This window comes from Astyanax mexicanus, unplaced genomic scaffold (genome assembly GCF_023375975.1).
Source record: "Astyanax mexicanus isolate ESR-SI-001 unplaced genomic scaffold, AstMex3_surface scaffold_31, whole genome shotgun sequence".
NCBI classification, from domain to species: Eukaryota; Metazoa; Chordata; class Actinopteri; order Characiformes; family Acestrorhamphidae; genus Astyanax; species Astyanax mexicanus.
This window is the reverse complement of record NW_026040041.1, coordinates 1,283,376-1,305,351: the sequence shown is the minus strand read 5'-3', so window position 1 is coordinate 1,305,351 and position 21,976 is coordinate 1,283,376. Positions and strand designations below refer to the sequence as shown.

The 21,976-nt window shown below is 38.2% G+C and overlaps 1 protein-coding gene across 1 annotated transcript; it reads right to left on the bottom strand.

The window, feature by feature from the left end:
* Positions 1-479: 479 nt before the first annotated feature.
* LOC125780505 (uncharacterized) lies at positions 480-16,884 on the bottom strand. Its single transcript, XM_049472867.1, has 9 exons — positions 16,809-16,884; positions 7,544-7,599; positions 3,859-3,938; positions 3,402-3,616; positions 2,830-3,077; positions 1,678-1,788; positions 1,388-1,532; positions 1,266-1,307; positions 480-917 (listed from the first exon to the last, which is right to left on the bottom strand). The coding sequence occupies exons 1-9, from the start codon at positions 16,831-16,833 to the stop codon at positions 646-648; spliced, it is 1,194 nt and encodes a 397-aa protein (XP_049328824.1). The 5' UTR covers positions 16,834-16,884; the 3' UTR covers positions 480-645.
* Positions 16,885-21,976: the final 5,092 nt, after the last annotated feature.

Sequence of the window (21,976 nt, the reverse complement as noted above, 5' to 3'; positions counted from 1 at the left end):
GTAATCCTGGTACAGCAACAGTGTTTAACTTGGTCAAACAACTGTTTATTTGTAGCTGTAAAGAACAAGTTTATCCTAATAACATAGTATTTTTAGTAATATGAATATTGTATTGTATCTGTGGTGAGGTGCATTGCAATAAGCACCCAAAGCCCTCACCTAAAAAGGTGTAATACTGACTATGCCACCCCTATATTTTGGAGAAAAAGGGGAACCCTGCGCTAGGCCACCCAGCAAAATAAATTTAAGTACCATAACAATATACGTCCATCAAATAGTCAATGTAAATTTTATTTCAGTTAATTATAGAAATACATTAAGAGTAAGAGTTTTTTGTCTTGTGTTGTTTTAACGTCTTCAATATTAATAAAAAAAGAATTTAAAAAAAGAAAACACATTGAATGAGAAGAGGTGTGTCCAAACTTTTGACTCCAAAACAGCAACTTTACAGGAGTGAGAAAAAACTTGTAAACTTTCAATGATAGTCAATGTAAAAAGAGTTTATTTCAAGTCATTTTAAAGAGTTTCTATTGGTCCGTTTATCAAGAAATTTAGGCACAGTATAAGGGACAGTTTGTCTGTTCAAATTATGTAGTAAACTAAAAATCGACCAAAAAATGTTTTATTGGACAGCGACGATATCCTCTAAGCCTGGCTGGGTCCAGCCTCCAGTTCATCCACAAGGAGCTGCTGCTTCTTCTTAAGGATTTTGTAGAATTCCACCTTCACAGCTCGTCCTCCTGAATTAAGCACATTGTACAACATCCTCATTTGTTCCTGAGATGGTTTTGTAACTTTGATGTTATCGTACATTTCCTTGCTGATCATTTTTTGCTTTTCTAAACAGTCCAGTATCTCCATCACAGAGGAAACTCTCTGAATGAGCTGTTCCCTGTGAGCATCCACAAATGCAGCACCTGAAATACAGATAAATAGATAAAGAGACACAGTAAATGGATTTTAACCTGCTAATTAAGCCTATTCATCATACACTATATTGCCAAAAGTATCTGTTAGCCTGCACTGCGTTTGGTAATGTAAGGCTTAGATGGATCTGCTCGACCCATTCTTTCACTGATGTTATTAGAAGCAGTCATAGGCGCTTGGTTTTATACACCTGTGGCCATAGAAGTGACTGGAACCTGAGTTCAGTGATTTGGAGGGGTGAGCAAATACATTTAGCAATATAGTGTAAAAGAGGATAAAATATTTCTGTTGGTATCACTATTGCAAATTTTGTAAAATTAATTATCAGAAGGTCTTACATTCTGCTTCTGTCTGGAGTTTGACTCCTTGTGTACTAATATCTGAAAAGAAAATATAGAAATTGTCATGTATGTTTATGTAAACATAAATCAGTATACAAAAAGCAAGAACACTTGTCTACCTGTAAGAAAGACCAGCCGGGGCTTCCACACCTCCTGCTCATCTTCATCCAGCAGCCCTATTTTGGCATCCTCAGCATCAATGTCTATGAACACCTCAAATGTAGCATGATAGTTGGGACCATAGTCACACTCAAATGTCTCATCCTTGTGGAAAAAACAAGAACAGAGTTTTTTGTTCCAAGAAATTAAACTGTCTCTGAAATATCTCAACTCATTTTATTTACAAGTGAATGCAATGTTATAATAAGCTTTGTGGTGAGGAACTTAACTAGTGAGCACTGTAATTTACCTCTGGCTGAGATACATAAGGGTCACAGGAAAGCCTGTATTTTCTACCAGGGGTCAATTGACATTTAGAGCTGGTGTCAATGTATTTGCTGGACGGATGTTTTTTCTTCACCTTGAAGGACAGGAAAATCAAAGTCAAAGTCAATGTTTTCTACCTTACTATGTATATAATAAAAAAAAACATAAATAGCTCAGTAAAATCCCCCTCAGTAGTAAGAGCAGTGATAGTGGTGCAAGCTGACCTTAGTGAAATCTGCAGTAGTCAGATTAGAATTAAGGAAATTAAGATTCTTGTGTTAAAATTTCTCTATCACTGCATAATAGAAGCCCACTGCCAGGCCAGTTGCAATGGAGCAAGGAAACCAAGCAATTGCTTGGGGCCCAAAGCTGGTCTGGGGCCCCCAGACAATGAGAGGTTAAGAATTAAATGCAGTGACAAACTGTGGGAGTCCCCCATTAAATTCTGTTACTGTCCATGAACTTGAGACTGTTTTCAGAATCCTCCTCAAGGCAGAGCTTAGATCAGGCCCAAAATATCCAGCCTAACCTGGTCCAAGCCAATGCACGTTCTGCACAAAATCCCGACCCCACCCCCCCATAAAGTGTCCTTTTTAGCCCGAGTCTGATTTAAACCCGACATTTTTTTAGAAAGTAGAGTGTTAAAACTTTTTTGGGCTGTTTAAATGCATCTGTTCAGAATGATGTTAATTAAAATTGCAACACTGAAGAAGAGCTATTATTTAAGAAAAAATGTTACAGGAACAAAACAATATTTTAAAGCTTAATAAACACATAAAATAAATAAAATAAAAACAAACAGCTCTGGAAAAAAATAAGAGACCACTTAAAAATAATTAGTTTCTTTGATTTTACCAAATTAAAAACCTCTGGAATATAATCAAGAGGAAAATGGATGATCACAAACCATCAAACCAAACTGGACTGCTTGAATTTTTGCACCAGGAGTGGCATAAAGTTATCCAAAAGCAGTGTGTAAGACTGGTGGAGGAGAACATGCCAAGATGCATGAAAATTGTGATTCAAAAACAGGATTATTCCACCAAATATTGATTTCTGAACTCTGTTTGTAAATGAATCCAACCACACAAAACAGGGTTACAAGCACTTAATGAACTTCTGAATTGTAGTTTACCTCTTCAACAGGCACATTCCTTGGCAACAGGTGGATGTTTAGTTTACTCATTCTTTGTCTGACAGACAGTTTTTTATGAAAGAGTAATACTTGGCCACTGATGGGATTAGCTGAGAATAGATTTCTTAAAAGGCCAAAGAGAGAAAGTGCTTGGATGCATATGATCACATGAGTGGTCGTCACTCTGAGGGGTGGAATGATCTCTACATTACCAGCAGTGAAATGCACCACAGCTTGCTGACTTTCATCTGTAAAATGTGAACAGAAACAGGATAAGTGGTTAAAATAGTCTACAGTCTGCAGAGTAAACAACTAAGGCATCCGTTATGGATGAGCTAAAGTTAGCATGCTCCCTGTAGACAGTAGACATGTTACTAACACTGGGTGTAATTATGCTTTCTATCAATCACAAATGACCCTACTCTGTGTTTTTTATTAGCTTTTTGAAGGAAGCCTACCTGTCTCAAGATGTTTTGAACATCTTATATTGAACCATTTTATATTACACTAAATATTAAATAAAACTTTTGAATTAGCCTCAATTTTATTTTAATGTTCAGAGACAAACTCACCTGAAAGTATCTCACAGTGTGGAAGATACAAATGACTAATTAATCCTTTGCAGTCAATATCATACAGAGGTCCTGCAGGCTGCATCTGACCTAATCCATCCAGGAGACGAGCATCCCAGGAGACAATTCTGTACAGCACCTCCCCTTTCTCCTTCATCTCAAACACAAGGCTGGTAATTTTACACTGAAACAGACCAGCATGAGGGCAATGAAACCTGCAAGGAAGAAGACTCAACTGTCATATTTAATACCTTATTCAGTTTCTTATCCTTTTTGTTTAATATACATGATTCTCAATCTAGACCAGGAAACAGCAGCCAGTCCATGTTTTCTCTGTTCCAGCTCCTCACAGACATGAACACAGGTAATCAGGAGCTTAAGCCTAAGGTATTAACTGGAAGTCTAGGTTGAAACTATCTGGTTAAGAAAACAAAGCTGACATAAGTTAACATTTTACCTGTAACAGATGGTGGTCCCATCCCCTGAAGTGACTTCAGTCTCTTCAGGAATGAACAGTTTAGTATCTGCTGAGAGCAGCTAAAGTAGAGAAGAACAGAGGAGGACAAGCATTTATTTTATTTAAAATTCATCTTCACCTATTAAGTAATACAAATGTTAAACCATTGACCATAATTTTAAGGTGAACTTAAAATCCATCAATTTCCCCAAAAATCATCAGTGTGCCTTTTAATCTAGTGAGCCTTATGTATGAATTGTACCAGTCAGGTTGAAGTACAGCATAATACAGGAGTTTCAGTTTAGCTCTCCAGCACTGAGACTGGAGTAGCATTAGCATTAGCCACTAGCTGCTATTTCCCCATTCAGAGGTATTATTGACCTGTAGCCTGCTCCTAATCACGGCTAGAACTGCAGCTAGTTCTTTCGTGTTCAGAGGTGAGTATATCGGACTTTAGCCTGCGTGTTTACCATGTTAAGGAAGCTATGTGGGACAAACCGCTAGATAATATCTTCCTGGCTTACCAGAGCACTCAGGGTTACTCAGTTAACTGATAATGGTTAGCCGCTAATGCCAAAACAACAGCCTTAATGCTGGAGAAATTCAGGAATCTAAGCTTACTGTAAATAAATGGAAGCACTTTACTCGCCCAAATAAACAGTTTTCAGTAGAGTAATCTGTGTAGATTGACATCCGGCGCTCGTTTAACTTTAAAATACAGTCTTTTAATTTTGTTTATTAGCTTAGCTTTACTTAGTTAGCTACCCCCCACCACCACCTAACAGTGAGACCTACTGAATTAGAAATTCAAAAAAGGTGTCTCTTAAAATGTATGAAATGACGAGTATGCATGAAAATAGACCAGGAAACAGATGTCCATTGATCTTATAAAACAGTGCACCTTATAGTGCAAAACATATGGTTTAAGGACGTTTTGGTATCAAAGATTCCTTCTATTTTTGAAAAAAAATTACAAAAATGATAAAATCAATCAAATGATTCTGTTGTACTTCATCTTATTAACACATAAATGAGACAAGGGGTATAGATGCATCAAATGCAATTGAGTGTTGTAAAGCTGCACGTTTACTAATATATTTAGAATACAGAGGCATATTTTATACCAATAAGACTAGCATGTACAATATACTTAAAATAGGCCTGAAAGAAACATCTGACTACACCAATCAAGTCAATCTCACACTAGCTCAAAATAATAATAATAATAATACTTTATTTTTATATAGCGCTTTTCAAAAACCCAAAGACGCTTACAGTTATTGGTACAAAGATACAGATATACAATACACAGACAATACAGGTACAACATTTACAGTGGAGCTCCAACTCAGCAGTACTATAGTATGTGAGATCAAACATAATGTTAAGCAGAAGAGAGACCATAAGCAAGAGAGAATCAGTGTTGGGCACGTTACTTTGAAAAAGTAATTAGTTATAGTTACTCGTTACTTCTCCAAAAAAGTAACTGAGTTACTAACGGAGTTACTCCACTATAAAAGTAATTAGTTACCAGTAAAAGTAACTATCGCGTTACTTTTTATTATTCGCCCGTCAAAAAAAGGAAATCAATTATGCATTTACTATTATTATTAGAAAAATAACAAAAAATAACAAACGAAAATAAACCCAAAATGTTGACAAAAATATAATCTAACGAATTTCAAAAAAATAAAACGAAATTCTCCACACAACCAAAGAAAATTACTAAAACTTGTAATACTGAAAAAAGCGGAAAAACGCGTCTGGGGATGAAATTTAACAAACCAAGCCACACTCAAAAGAAATATGTATATATAAAACAAAATAATGGACAAAAACAACAATTTAATGCCCGTTAAAATGGTATTAATATAACAGCTTCACCAAAAGAGAATAGAGCTTAGATCGTGCCCAAAAAATCCGACCCAGCCGGAGCCCGTGCACATTCTGCCCAAGCCCGAACCATAAACTGTCATTATGAGCCTGACCCGATCCGCTCCATAAACTGTCTGTTTTCGGGCTGATTGAATGAGCCAAATATAATCAGAATTATGTTAATTAACACTGTAACATAGAAGCATAGAACTATTATTTAATTTAAATGATTTTTAAGAACAGCTACACACAGTGCTGCAAGTCAAACGCGGAGGCGTTCACGTGCGCCCAGAGCTACGTGATTACAGTTTTCATTTTTATTATAGTTTAATTTTATTTTGTTTTTATTTTTTCTGTTCATTTTAGGGTGGGCTTGCTAGCGCGAGCGCTTTACACAAGAACTAACGGACCACGAGTGCCGCGCGCTCGGCACAACAACTCCCGCTGTACAACTCCGCTTTACAACAGCGCTTATAAATAAATTAAACACAAAAATGAGGGTATTCTATCAGTAATTTAAATTCGTTTTAGTTAGTTTTATAAATACAAAATACAGTTCGAGATAGTTATGTTTTTCCTTTTAATTACCGTTTTTATTAGATTCAGTTAACACAAATGTTTTTCACTTTCAATTTTCGCTATTTCGTTCGCTTTAGTGAACAATAATAATTGGTTACTTAGCAACATTGTGATTATCACACCAGAGCTTTATATAAAATAAAAATTTGCCTGATTTCGGGTCGGTCCTCAGGTCAGGTGGGATTCGGGCAGAGAATCTAAGCTCTAAAATAGAAAGCAGCAGCACCACAAAAACCGGAGCAGCTAAAAAGAGCTTAACGTCCTTAATTCGGAACTTGGGTTGTCCACGGCAATCACTGAATTGATTAGAGCAGCAAATCGTCACAATTGTGCCTCACTTCACCACGCCAAACCACAGGCACAGCGGCCAGAAGCTCAAGTTCACCGGACAGAGGAGGGGTTAACCAGGGCAAAGCGAAATAAAAAAAAAAAAGTTCATAGAGCGGCTAAAGTAACGTGCAGTAACGGGGTGTCGGAAATGGTAACGGCGTTATAGTTACAGTCATAGTAATTAGTTAGATTACTCGTTACTGAAAAAAAGTAACGGCGTTAGTAACGGAGTTACTCCCAACACTGGAGAGAATAGATGAGTTTTAAGATTTGATTTAAATATGGGAAGAGTGGGAGATAGCTTAACTGCAGTTAATTACAAGTTACATTTGCAAGTCTGGCAGATAAAGGCTTGGCTGAGCAGTGTCTCATTTCACGGAATATCATTATAATAATAAAAAAAAGACAATCAAACCAGCCGTTCTGAACAGAGCTGCTGACGCAGGTTTATGGTGTTCTTGGCGGTTGATCATTGAGGTATTTTAACCTAAACATGTCACACACTTTTGATTCTAACCTCAGAAAATTGTGTTAATTTGTGGAATCTTTAAGCCTCATATTATTTCAATACACACACATTTCGCTAACACAATTAACAGTACTTACAACAGTAATAAACATTGTTAAATGGTTCAGTAATGCCTCAACTAATTATATATTGGTAAATGTTAATTAACACTAATTAAACATTACTCAATTTAAATGTTTACGAATGTTATAAATAATAATTAATTGACATTAGTTAAAACATTTGTAAACATTAATAATGTTCCTGTAATAATGTATCTCTATTGTGAAGTGTTTTTAAAATTAAAATTCAGGTTTTATTAGTTTTCTGATATTTCTTTGTTTTGAATTACTTTATCTTTACAGGCTTCAGTTTAATAAACATGGCACTCACTTCTGCAGCATCAGTGTATGATGGTTTTGACTTAGATTCTCCAGAAAGCTCCTCTTCTGAAAAAAAAAAAACAAACATTTTTTACCTGGAACAACAGTGCAGGCAACACAAACGTTCAGGTAACTCGTTCTGTACTATTCTCTATTGTGTTGATTTTGTTTATGTGTGTGTGCAATTTGGTATTATAAATAAACACTACATGGTTGGGTAATTTTAGTACATTTCTCTAAATATTTTATGTTATTTTGTACACCTATAGAGAGTAATACATTACCTATGCCACATCAGTGTTTATAGTGTTTCAATGTTACAGATGGGTTTAAATACTGTAAAACATTTTCTTAAATAATTGTTAATACAGGCAATTGTTTTATATAGAACCATGACAACTTAAAGAATCACACAAGTTCTTCAAATGATTGAAAAATATTTTGCAGATGTTTTTTTGCACTATTTTAATGAGTAAAACAATCCTTTGCAATATTTAAAATGTAAAATGTAGGAAATGTCTATTTGTACAGAAATGCGTTTGGACTTGGTGCATGTTGGGTTTTTTACCAATAAATATTTAGATATTTTTGTAATGGTGCTTCTGTAGACATTGAGCTTTAAGCTGTTTAACAAACAAATCTTTTTGGATGAAAGCCCTCCCTTATTTTAAGTACACCATATTGCCAAAAGTATCTACTCGCATACTGTTCCTGAGCTGATCTGAAGGCCACTTCAAGTTTGGAGATCTGTAGTGATTGACTCTACAGAAACTAGCAACCTCTCCACACTATGCACCTCATCATCCACTGACCCCAATCTGTTGTTTCATGTTGACAAAGCGAGTTGATGTTGTTTCCAGTCGCCTCCACTTTGTCATAATAGCACTGACGGTTGACTGTGGAATATTTAGTAGTGAGGAAAGTTCAGGACTGAACTTAAAGAAGTGCTGCATCCTATATTGGTACCAGACTGGATTTCACTGAGCTTCTGAGAGAGACCCATTCTTTCACTAATGTTTGTAGGAGCAGTCTGCATGACTATGTGCTTTATTTTATATACCTGTGGCCATAGAAGGGACTGGAATTTTATTCCATTATTATTTAAGTAGAGCTTGTAAGATCTTAGTGTCTATAATAAATAGGTCAGAAGCGTTCTTTGACCAAAAACTACATTTCCCACAATGCTTGTCGATTGTGTTACCCGCGAAGTTACGGCTTACTGCCACTACACGGCAGTGCAGTCATTGATGTGGAAACCCTGCCGGAGGGAAGGTGTAACTTCGCGGGTGGAATTGAGACATACAAATGTTTATCCCATAATGTCCAGAAAAAGAAAAGTTGATGCAGACGGACGGCTGTGCTTCAAGGCGAAAGACCGGTAAGCCTTTTGTGTTACGAAGAGTGTTACTGACCAAAATAGACGCTTTTTAGGAGAGATATAAGTTCTGTGTAAATATTTATAAGACAATAGCTGACAAAATCTGTTTTAATGAGGTTAATAAACATCACTGTGACAGCGCTAGTCGCAGTTTCACCGCAGAAAAGGACGAGGACGTGAATCACTTATCTAACCAGCCTTTACTGATTTCTGCCCCCAATAACCCTTTTAATAACCTCCAATAGCCTTTAATAGTCTTCAGTAGCCTTCAACAGTCTAACCTTGCAGCCGTGGTGTGTTCTAAACTCCGTAGTTATAAACATCCTGAGGTTAGCAGCGCGCTAACTAACCTGTTTATAATGTAATCCCAGCAGTGACTCTGTGACGGCTGCTCTAAACTGCAGCTGTTAGCTGCTTGGGCTGAAATATGAACTGTAGAGAGCTGTATTATCCGGTTACTGGGGTTATTTTATTTCATACACAGAAGAACTTAAAATTTTTAAAACCGCTCCAGACTGGCTCAGCTGAGTCCTGTAGCCCGTGGCTGGGCTGTAGCTCTGACGTGGCTGGGCTGTAGCTCTGACTCAGTAAAGACTGCGGGCTTGTGCTGCTGCAGCTCCCACTAATGGTTGGATGAGGAACTGCTAAATCTGAGGAAATGCTAAATCTGAGGAAATGCTAAATCTGTCACATGTTCTTAACAGCTCACAATTTTTGATTTTATATTTATTAAGCCTTATTTCAGTATCAAACGTTTTGATCAAAGTTAATATAACTTGTATTTGATGTAATTTCTATTCACTTGTATAGTTTGGTTCTTGATTGATGGAGTTTTTGGATTTCATAACATGACAAATTAAAAGGATTTATGTTAATAGAGCAACAAGCAAACATATTTTCCATGCAACTGTAATATTTGATTGAATAAATAATATATTGAGAGTTATTTAACATTAAGGAGTAATTATATTCATTTTATATTACATTTGGTTACATTTTATTACATTTATAAGTTACATCTGGCCCTGAGAGGACAGCCAATATGCCAATGTGGCCCTCGGCCAAAATGAGTTTGACACCCCTGCTGTATAATATGTAGTTTTTACTTTTTTATTTAACGGATTTACAAAAAAATAAAGCGTGCAGGAGTTCATAATTGTTTATTGTTGTTATCTTAATTCAAATCAATACAACAACTAGGAAACAAGAGATAACACTGCTTTTAACAGAAAATGAAAGTGTCAAACTCTAAAAACAATTTTTACTAGATTTCCCAGCCAAACTTCTGTTTACACGCAGATGCTTTCTTGAGGTTTAGTGGATGTTTATTTAAGCAAAGTCTACCTATGTCCCTGGAACTCTTTAACTGCATTTTAACTGTCTCTTCTGAACTGAAGGTAGTGAAAAAGACAGGCTGCATGTGAGTGTAACCCAGCTGTATTCTAGCCATTAAATGTAAGGTTACCCCTTAATCAAGCGCTGCCCCTTTAAGAAAACCGCAGCAGTTTTCACACACACTCTGCACACTGTCAGTTCTGTCTGCTTTACGGCAAAATCACGCAGCTCCCGTAGGAATGCATAGGCAGGAGAGCACGAGGCTCAGACGATTAGGCGCGAAGAGGTCTGATAGCTGCAGCTGCCCTCATATTATTAACTCGTGTTTACTGATTCTCCTGCTAGGTGAGCATTGCCCGCTTATAGGGCATCCTAGTGCATAATTATGAAGAGCTTTATATGTTTTATTTGTTTCATAAAAATAGCACTAAATGTGTTTAAAAGTTCTGCTGAAGTACGTTCAGTTTAAGCTTGAAACTCTAGTTTATCTGGTCTGTATTAGTGGATTATATGCTCTCTACATGCTTTAAGCATGCAACTCAAATGTTTGAGTAAAATATTAAGTGTATTTTAATTACTTAAAATGCTCTGTATATGCTTTAAATATAAGCATTTAGTTCCAGAGTTTTGGGTGACATATTAAGTGTTTTATTAACTTTAATCGCTCTGTTTATGCTTTAAATAGAAGCATATAATTCAAGTGTTTTGACTGAAATGTTAAATGTATTTTAATGACTTTAAATGCTCTTTATATGCTTTAAATATAAGCATTTAGTTAAAGTGTTTTAAGTGAAATACTAGAGGTGTTTTCTAAAAGTTCTAAAGATAGATAGATAGATAGATAGATAGATAGATAGATAGATAGATAGATACTTTATTGATCCAGAAGGAAATTTAGCAGCCTGTAGCAGTTACACAACATAATAGAAACAAACAATAAGTGTAGTACAATACAAGAGCCCATTGAGGGATAAAAGACTCTAAACTATAAAATTCTAAACTGATACTTAAAAATATATACATAAATATATAAATACAAAAAACTATAGAAAGTGTGGAAGTAAACAGTCATAGATATGTATAGGAGGTATTAGCAGATATGACTATATTAAACATAAACACGTGCAAGTATTGTTTTTAAGTTAGGTGCGTAGTGTCCAGGGGTGCAAATGTACAGGATGTACAGTAAAATGTTTTTCCAGTCCAGATAAAAAGAAGGCTGTGATTAAGAAAGCATATATGAGACTCGTTCCCTTATCTGTCTTCTCTCTTCCGGCTCCACTGGGAGGAGTTGAAGAGTCTGATGGCTCTCGGAACAAACGATCTTCTCAGTCTGTCCGTAGAGCAGCTCTGTGACAAGAATCTGCCACTGAAACTGCTCCTTTGGTCCATGATGATGGAATGCAATGGGTGACCCGCATCATCCATGATGGAGAGTAGTTTTTGCAGTGTCCTCCTCTCTGCCACCGTTACCACAGAGTCCAGCTCCACGCCAACCACGGACCCCGCACGCCTGACCAACTTGTCCAGACGCATCTCGTCCCTCTTCTTCATGCTTCCTCCCCAGCACACCACAGCATAGAAAAGACAGCTGGACACCACAGTCCGATAAAACATTAGCAGGAGCTTCCGACAGATGTTAAAAGACCCCAGCCTCCTCAGGAAGTAGAGCCGGCTCTGTCCCTTCCTGTACAGGATGTCTGTGTTGGCTGACCAGTCCAGCCTATCATCCAGATGCAGTCCGAGATACCTGTAGGTCTTTACCATCTCCACATCAACTCCCACAATAGATACTTGCTGTGTGGGTGGCCTGGCCCTGCGGAAGTCCACCACCATCTCCTTGGTCTTGGAGGTGTTCAACAGCAGGTTGTTCCTATTGCACCACGCCACAAAGTCATTCACAAGGTGTCTGTACTCCTCCTCCTTTCCTCCCCGTATACATGCCACAATGGCAGTGTCGTCCGAAAACTTCTGCATGTGGTACGTCTCAGAGTTTTACTGGAAGTCTGAGGTGTAGAGTGTAAAAAGGAACGGGGAGAGCACAGTCCCCTGTGGTGCTCCTGTGCTGCAGACCACAGTCTCTGATGTACAGTCCTTCAACCTGACATACTGAGGTCTGTCAGTGAGGTAGTATGTGATCCAGGAAACCAAAAATGGATCCACCTGCATCCCCACCAGCTTGTCTTTCAGTAGGAGAGGCTGAATGGTGTTGAAAGTAGGGCTGGGGCGGTATTGATTTTTTATAACCGCGGTAAAAAACTAACGCATCACCGCGATATTGCGGTTAACCGCGAGACCCCCCCCCCCAAAAAAAAAACACCACAAATTCAGCTCAGGATATTCGGCAGTAATTGGTAGTGAATATTCTAATATTAGTTTAAAAAAAAAAAGACGAATTAATCCACAGCTAAATTTTCCACTGACCCCCGGCCCCGAAAAAAATATATTTCTCACCCCTTTCTCACCCCTTAAATATCTACTAGATACAGATTATATCTGTACAGTATCATTTATTTCACTTCCCTCCTGAATATTTGGAGTGCATTATGTCTCCTTATGTTGTGTAGTTATGTAGTTTTCACCCCAGAATTTCTGCTGCCTCACACCAGGCTTCGGCTGCATCGCAGGGCAGGAGCGCAGCTGCGTTACGGCTATTTCGTTTGAATTGTGCAGTGCAGAGTATTACAGATTTTGTATTTTTGCACTTGGGCTATTAGCTCAATATTAAATATTTCGTTTGTTTATAAATTATTTTATATTCTTAAACCATGTTAAATTATATTCGATTGGAGGAAATTAATTCAGACATCATTTCTTTTTTGTCCCGTTACCGTTCCGCAAAAAAAATCCTTCCTTTAATCCCGCATCAGCCCGCCACATACACAGTTTTGCCGCACCTGCCCCGCGGTCCTAAATAAATTTAATAAATTACATTTAGTGCTTAAAATAAAAAAAAATATTTATTAAAACCGCGCTGAATAGTGCGGTCACATTTCTTACCACATTACAAAAAAAAAAAATCGGTGTGTGTGTGCGCGTGTCGGTCCATTCTCCGCTCCTTTTTTGTGCTTAGGGTTTTTTTGTTGCGTGCATGAGAATCACTGCGTGATTATTACAATTTTCTTAACTATTTATTAATGTGCTCCCACATCCTCTGGATTGATTAAACTCCTGTTCCCGCCAATAACAATTCAGTTCTGTCTGTGCCGCAAGATATCCTGACGGGACCCGCGTCATATAATATGTTGATTAAAATGTCGTGACGTTAAGAAATCGGCTCGCAAGAGACAACCGACCAAAAAAAAGACATTAGTTCCATTTTAAAATAATAGAAACCTGTCCTTTATGTTTGACAATTTTTGTTTCACTTTACGTGTCCTTACTCATCTGAAGTTTATTTATCTGAACTGAGTTTTATATGGTTATATTTGTAGCGGTTCTGAACTCAGTTCCGCGTGCTGTGAAAGAGACAAGGCGCAGCGCATTTTACCTCAGACTTGGTCAGATAACAACATTTCAGTAAAGATGGTGGTTATAGTTTTATATCATTGCTTTGCTGTTTGAACTACACTTCAACCAACCTTACTATTTTTACCAAGACTGAGGCGCAATGCCGCGCGTTCTCCGCGGTGCTCACGCAGAACAGCCAGCAGCCAGACAATGAATTAATATATTTTACTTTCTCAAAATGTGACCACGGAACACCTTACATGGCTCTATGGTTTACCTTGAGGTGGGTGAATTAGTTTGATGTGTTGGCGAGAGGTGCAGACACCACTTTCCGGCAAATCTTGCAGATGATTCTCTTCTGTCCTGAGTCTTTTTCTTCCTTTTTTCTCAACTAACTGAGCCTGCCCTGTAGCTTCCATTTCCAAGCCAATATTAGTGCTGCTAATCTTCACTCTCTTCAGCAGCCTCAATGGAGACGAAGTGAGCAGGAGACTCCAGAGCTGTTCTGACCTCAATGAGTACCACGCACCGCGTTTTGCTTAACCCATTCGCTGCCGCGCCAGTGCAGCGGCAGCACAGATAAATGACAAAAATTTTTATATTCGATATTATGAATTTTGAGATCCTTTGACACCAATATCTATCGCGATCAAAATGTATTTGATATATTGCACAGCCCTATAGTGTAGGACTTACACTTGACATATTAATACTGAATTCACCACAGTTGTGCTTATATGGAGCATTTTACTACCGCTCAAAACGCAGTCAATCAGATTTGACAGCCATAAAAAAATGCGGTAATGACGGTAATGAGCTCATCACCGCGGTGACTCCCATAACCGCGGTATTGCGGTAATAAAATTATCGTCACAGCCCTAGTTGAAAGCACTGGAAAAATCAAAGAACATGACTCTCACAGTGCTGCGTCCTCTGTCCAGATGAGAGTGGGTCCGGTGGAGAAAGTACAGTATGGCATCATCCACTCCCACTTTCTCTCTGTAGGCGAATTGCAAGGGGTCCATTGCATGTTGAACCTGGGGTCTGAGGTGGTGTAGAAGCAGAAGTTCCAGGGTCTTCATGATATGTGATGTAAGAGCGACCGGCCTGAAGTCATTGAGCTCACTGGGATGCGTCTTTTTGGGTACTGGAACCAGGCATGTTGTCTTCCACAGTGGTGCTGGTGGTCAGGACAGCTGAGTGTGGGGAGGAGGGGGGAGCAGGGGCTGAGTTGCTTGATGAGATGAGGGGGGGTGTGGAGGAGGTGTCTGCCAGAGCTGTAGGGTCTTGAACAGGGCAGTCAAACCGGTTGTAGAAGGTGTTGAACTCATTGGCTCTCTGTACTTCACCATCTGCAGCACTGTCCATCCTCTGCTTACAGCCAGTGATTGTCTTCATTCCATTCCATACCTCCCTCATGTCATTTTCTCTCAGCTTCTGCTCCACCTTCTTCCTGTAGGACTCCTTGGCCTCTCGCAAATGGACCTTGAGCTCCCTCTGTACGCTCCTAAGCTCCTCCTGGTTGTTATCTTTAAAGGCCCTCTTCTTCTTGTTTAGAAGGCCTTTAACATTGCTGGTTATCCAGGGCTTGTTGTTAGCAAAACAACGCACAGTTTTCACAGGAACAACAATGTCCATGCAAAAGTTCATGTAGTCCGTCATGCAATGTGTAATCCCCTCAATGTCCTCCCCGTATGGCTCCTGCAATACACTCCATTCAGTGGACTCAAAACAGTCCCTAAGAGCTGCTTCAGCATCAGGAGACCATTTCCTGAAGGAGTATGTAGATGCAGGTTGTCTACGGACCTGGGGCTTGTACTGGGGCTGCAGGTAGATCAGGTTGTGGTCAGATTTTCCCAGAGGGGGTAGAGGTGTGGCGGTGTATGCATCATTTAGGTTGGAGTAAAGGAGATCAATAGTTCTGTTCTTCCTGGTGGGACAGTTCACATACTGGTGGAAAGCAGGGAGTACTGAGTCCAGTGTGACGTTGTTAAAGTCCCACGAGATGGCAAGAAAAGCTTCAGGATGCTGTGTCTGAAGTCTCTGAAGTGAATGTTTGTTTAATAAGCGTATTGTAAAACAGTATTTGGGTATTTTAATTTTATTCATGTGTATTATTGATTTAGTGTTCTCTGTATAAGATTAAACTCTGCTCAGACGATTAGGCGCGAAGGGAGAGAGAGGTCTGATAGCTGCAGCTAGCTCCAGCCGTCGTCATATTATTAACTCGTGTTTACTGATCTCCTGCTAGACTGGCGGTGTGCTCAAGCTAGTTCCCAGACTGGCTTCTGGGTCGCGCTGAGAGAGAGAGAGAGAGTGAGGTGGAGAGTGAGACGTAGAGTGAGGGAGAGTGAGACGGCCGTATCTGCTCTAAACCTGTCTTGGATCACTTAAGTATACAGAATTGAGTTGTTTTTTTTTTGCAAATTGTTCAAGGACTGTTTCAATCCCTTTTTTTGTCTACTTCACGAACACTCAAAGGAACTGTTCTCTGAAAAAAAGTAGTTTTCAAGGTTGAAGAGCTCTTCCATATTGTTGAATTGTGAATATATATATATATATATGGGTTTAATCTCATTCATACAAGGTGAATTCAGGGAAGTGTGACTGTGTACATTATATATATATTGTTTTTTTGTTTATACACATATTATTTTCATAAGTGTCTCTGTATATAAAATATAATTGATATCTTTTATACATTGCTGAGAGAAAGAAACGCTCCAGTCCACTAAACTCTTATTCAGTTGGACACAGGTAGTACACTGCTGCAATTTTGCTACACAAAATAAATGCCCTTTAACACCAGTTTTATCAGTTTCTGTTGTGGCTCTTTTGTTTGGCTTAAAACATTTTAAAGCTTGGTTATACACACACACACACACACATACACACATCATAAAAAGGTCTTTCATTCAGTTCTTCATACCTGAAATGATTCTACATCCAAATTCATATTTAAAATCATTAATCTGAGACTGTTATAAATAATGAATCACATAATTAACAATAATATATTCATTTCTTAATAATCTCACCACTGATTCAATATAATACAATACAAAATACAATATAATTAACCACATTCAGAAATATCTATGTCTATCCTCACCGGTCAGCAGAGCAGATTCCTCCATTTTTATTCTCTCCTCTTCTGTCCATTTTCTGTCCCTCTGTAGAAGAGAATAAAACAGTGTGAAGATTTCATGCATGATGTCATACTGTATTATAAATTATTAATAACTGCTTCTGTATCAATATTAAAATACTGATATTACTAACAGTAGAGTGTGTGAAGAACAGAGAGAGAGAGAAAGAGAGAGAAAAAGAGAGAGAGAGAGATTAAATTGATATAAACTTTCTGAACAGCATTTACACACACTGATATTCATTTATAGATTTATAATCATATTAATACTGTTTAATAAAGAGATTGAGAGATTTAATCAGAATAATGAGCTCACCAGCTGAATGAAGAGGAGACAACTGGAGGAGACAAAATAAAACATTTAAAATACTGAAATCACAAAATATCAGTAAACATTCTGCTTGTATTTTCTATCTCTTCTTCTTTCTTCTCTTCATCACTTTATAATAATACTGAGCTCCTGAATCCTGACTCTCTGATCACTGAGATGTTGGAGGAGAGGAAGAAAGTAATGAAAGTTAAACTGAAACTAAAGAGATTAAAAACTTCCTCCTTTTCTATAGTTGAAGATGAACTGCTCTGGAGCTTCTGCATCAGTTTCTCTCACTGTCAGACTGAAGATCAGACACGTGTGTGTGTGTATGTTTGTGTGTGTGTGTGTGTGTGTGAGTGTGTGTGTGTGTGAGTGTTAGTGTGTGTGTGTGTGTGAGAGTGTGTGTTTGTGAGCATGTTTATGTGTGTAAGAATGTTTGTGTGTGAGCATTTTTGTGAGTGTGAAAATGTTTGTGTGTGAGCATGTCTGTGTAAGCATGTTTTTGTGTGTGAGCATGTCTGTGTGTGTGAACATGTTTGTGTGTGTGGGCAAGCCAGTGTGTGAGCATGTTTATGTTTGTGTGAACATGTTTGCAAGTGGGTGTGTTTGTGTGTAGTGTCAGCTGCCAAGTCTGAAAGGCAGAAACAGGTGAAAAGAGATTATTGTGTGAAGGTGACATTTTCTGTTCTGCTGAGTTTCTAAATACCTTACTCCAGTTTCTACAGTTTACAGTGTGAACTCCTAGTCCAATAGAGAGAAGCTACACTCCTGAATCCTGCAATGTATTATTACCAGGTCAGTTCTCTCAGACTTGAGGAATTTGAGCTGAGAACTGAGGCCAGAGTGTGTGAATGATTGTGTGTGAGCATGTTTGTGTGTGTGAGCATGTTTGCGTATGTGTGTGTGTAGTTGCAGTTGCCAGGTCTGATAGACTTGGAAGAGATTGATGTTTGTAGGTGAGATTTTCTGTTTTGCTGCATTTCAAATGATCTTACTACAGTTTCTGCAGTTTACAGTGTGAACTCTTCAGTCCAGCAGAGAGCAGCTTAACTCCTGAATCCTGCAATTCATTATTACCCAGGTACATTTCTCTCTCTTTAGTTTGTGTGTGAGTGTGTGTGTGTATCTGTGTGTGACAGAGTGTTTGTGAGCATGTCTTTGTGTGTAAGTATGTTTCTGTGTAAGCACTATTGTCTTCTGTCCTACATATGTCTATTGAGTCCTTGTTGTATTGTACATATAGTGTCTCCTATTCTTTTATATTATATATCTTATTTCACCCACCACCACTGCAGCACTTTGTTTTCTGTCTCATGTATGTCTATTTGGGTCCCTGCTGCATTGTACAAATAGTGTCTCCCTTTCTCTCGTATTATATCTATTATCTGTACTTGCTGTAAAATTTGGGAAGGAGAGTAAAGTTATTTAAATTCTTTGTGTGTCCTGTACATATGCAGTATTGACAATAAAAACTACTTGACTTGACTTGACTTGATTTATTAATTTAGTAAAAATTATCTGAAGTGCTGCTGTGGCTCCCTCCAGTGGTCAGTGTGTGTAATAGCATGCAGTGTAACATGGGGACTGCTAGAACTGTGTTCTTCACTACTGGAGCTCCACAGCACAGTATAGTGCTTTCACTGCTACACGACTGGAAATAGACTCCACTATTTATCATGTAAATGGATACTGTATAACTCTAGTAAATGTTGAAGTGTAAGCATGGACATGGATGTAGGTTATTTATGGTGTTCCTTTAGTGTAAACATGAAAAATAGTCTAAGTTTTAGACTGAGCTCTCTGGATCTGTTCCAGATGAAAAATGAAAATGAAATAAATTGTGAAAATATTTTCACATTTCACAGATCCTCACCTGGTCCTTCAACACAAACTGCATCTGCATCACCAACATCTACACCACACTCTGCATTACCAACATCTACACCATGCTCTGCATCACCAACATCTACACCACATCTGCATCAACAACATCTACACCACACTCTGCATCACCAACATCTACACCACACTCTGCATCACCAACATCTGCATCACCAACATCTACACCACATCTGCATCACTAACATCTACACCACATCTGCATCACTAACATCTACACCACACTCTGCATCACCAACATCTACACCACATGTGCATCACTAACATCTACACCACATCTGCATCACTAACATCTACACCACACTCTGCATCACCAACATCTACACCACATCTGCATCACTAACATCTACACCACATCTGCATCACCAACATCTACACCACACTCTGCATCACCAACATCTATACCACACTCTGCATCACCAACATCTACACCACATCTGCATCACCAACATCTACACCACACTCTGCATCACCAACATCTACACCACACTCTGCATTACCAACATCTACACCACACTCTGCATCACCAACATCTACACCACACTCTGCATCACCAACATCTACACCACATCTGCATCACCAACATCTACACCACACTCTGCATTACCAACATCTACACCACATCTGCATCACTAACATCTACACCACACTCTGCATCACCAACATCTACACCACACTCTGCATTACCAACATCTACACCACATCTGCATCACCAACATCTACACCACACTCTGCAACACCAACATCTACACCCACATCTGAATCACCAACATCTACACCACACTCTGCATCACCAACATCTACACCACACTCTGCATCACTAACATCTACACCACATCTGCATCACTAACATCTACACCCACATCTGCATCACTAACATCTACACCACACTCTGCATTACCAACATCTACACCACACTCTGCATCACTAGCATCTACACCACATCTGCATCACCAACATCTACACCACACTCTGCATCACCAACATCTACACCACACTCTGCATCACCAACATCTACACCACACTCTGCATCACCTACATCTACATCACACTCTGCATCACCAACATCTACACCACATCTGCATCACCAACATCTGTGTCGGAAATGAGAGTGTGAATTAGTGTGTGAGCAAGTTTGTTTGTTCATGTGTGAGCAGGTTTACGTTTGTGTGTGTAGTGGCAGCTGCCAGGTCTAAAAGGCATGAACAGGTGAAAAGACATTGATGTTTGACGATGAGGTTTTTCTGTTCTGTTTACTCCAGTTTCTGCAGTTTACAGTGTGAACTCTTCAGTCCAGTAGAGAGCAGATTCACTCCTAAATCCTGCAGTTCATTATTACCCAGGTCAAGTTCTCTCAGACTTGAGGAATTTGAGATGAGATAAGTGTATGTTTGTGAGCATGTTGTGTGTGTGTGAGCATGTTGTGTATGTGTGTAAGCGTGAGCGTGTGTATGCAGGTTTGTGTGTCAGCATGTTTGTGTGTCTGTGTGAGCATGTTTTTGTGTTTGTGTATGCAGGTTTGTGTGGGTGTGTGTGTGAGCATGTCTGTGTGTGTGAGCATGTTTGCGTATGTATGTGTGTGTTTGCACGTGTAGTTCCAGCTGCCAGGTCTTCCAGGTAGAAACAAGTGATAAGAGATGAACGTGTGAAGGTGAGATTTTCTGTTCTGCTGCATTTCTGCTGATGCAATAGTTTTCTTTCTATTACTGAATATCATATAGTTTGTTTTATCCAAATTTAATGATAATTTATTAAGCTGAAACCAAGTTTGTATTTTCACAAATTCTATCTGTATAATACCCAACATTCGTTCTATATCTTTACCTAAACGAAAAAAGTGGTATCATCTGCAAATAGAAAACATTTAAAAAATCGTGAAACATTTACCAAGTCATTTACATATAAAATAAATAACTTTGGACCAAGTACAGAACCCTGAGGAACTCCACATGTAATATTACAAAGTTCAGATCGTATATCACTTATTTATACAAATTGTTTTCTATTTTCTAGATAGCTAGCTACCCACTGTAGTGCTGTCCCTCTAATGCCATATTTATTTAGCTTTTCAAGAAGAATAATATGGTCAATGGTGTCAAATGCTTTCTTTAGATCAACAAAAATGCTAACACAGTACTGTTTTTGATCAACAGCAGTTGATATCTGCTCCATCAATTCAATGAGAGCCATTGATGTTGAATTATTTGCTCTAAATCCATACTGACTGCTACTTAAAATATTTTGTTTATCAATAAATTTATCTGATCTACTCACAAATAACTTCTCTAGAATTTTAGAAAAGTGTGCCAACAAGGATATTGATCTATAGTTTTTAAAGACACATTTGTCACCATTCTTATAATACTTTTTGTATCTCTCTTCTGCTTCTTTTGTCCTCAATTTCAAGAAACATGAATATAGATAATTCTTTTTTTTACAGGCATCCCTTAACCCGTTCGTCATTCATGGCTTGTCAGCAACATTTCTCTTAGCACAATTTTTTTGCATACAATTTTTTTCATACAGGGTTTCCAAAATATTCATAAACACAACATATGCTCTATTTACATCATCAACATACACATCCTTCCAGTTTTGTTTTTTAAAATCATCTTTCAATTTATCCAAAGCTTTTTTTTATGTATTTATTATTAAAACTGCTTTTTACTTAAGTTATTATTTTTTACAAATTGTAAACACTGGCAAATGATCACTTATATCAGTTATCATAATCCCACTCAGCACCTCTTCATTTCTTATATTTGTAAAGATGTTATCAATAACTGTATCACTGTGGGTTGTAATTCTTGTTGATTTGGTTATTAAAGGATAAAGACTTAAGCTATACATTGTATTAATAAACGTTCTAATATTATTTGAATCAGTTTGACCTCCCAAATCAATATTAAAATCTCCACAC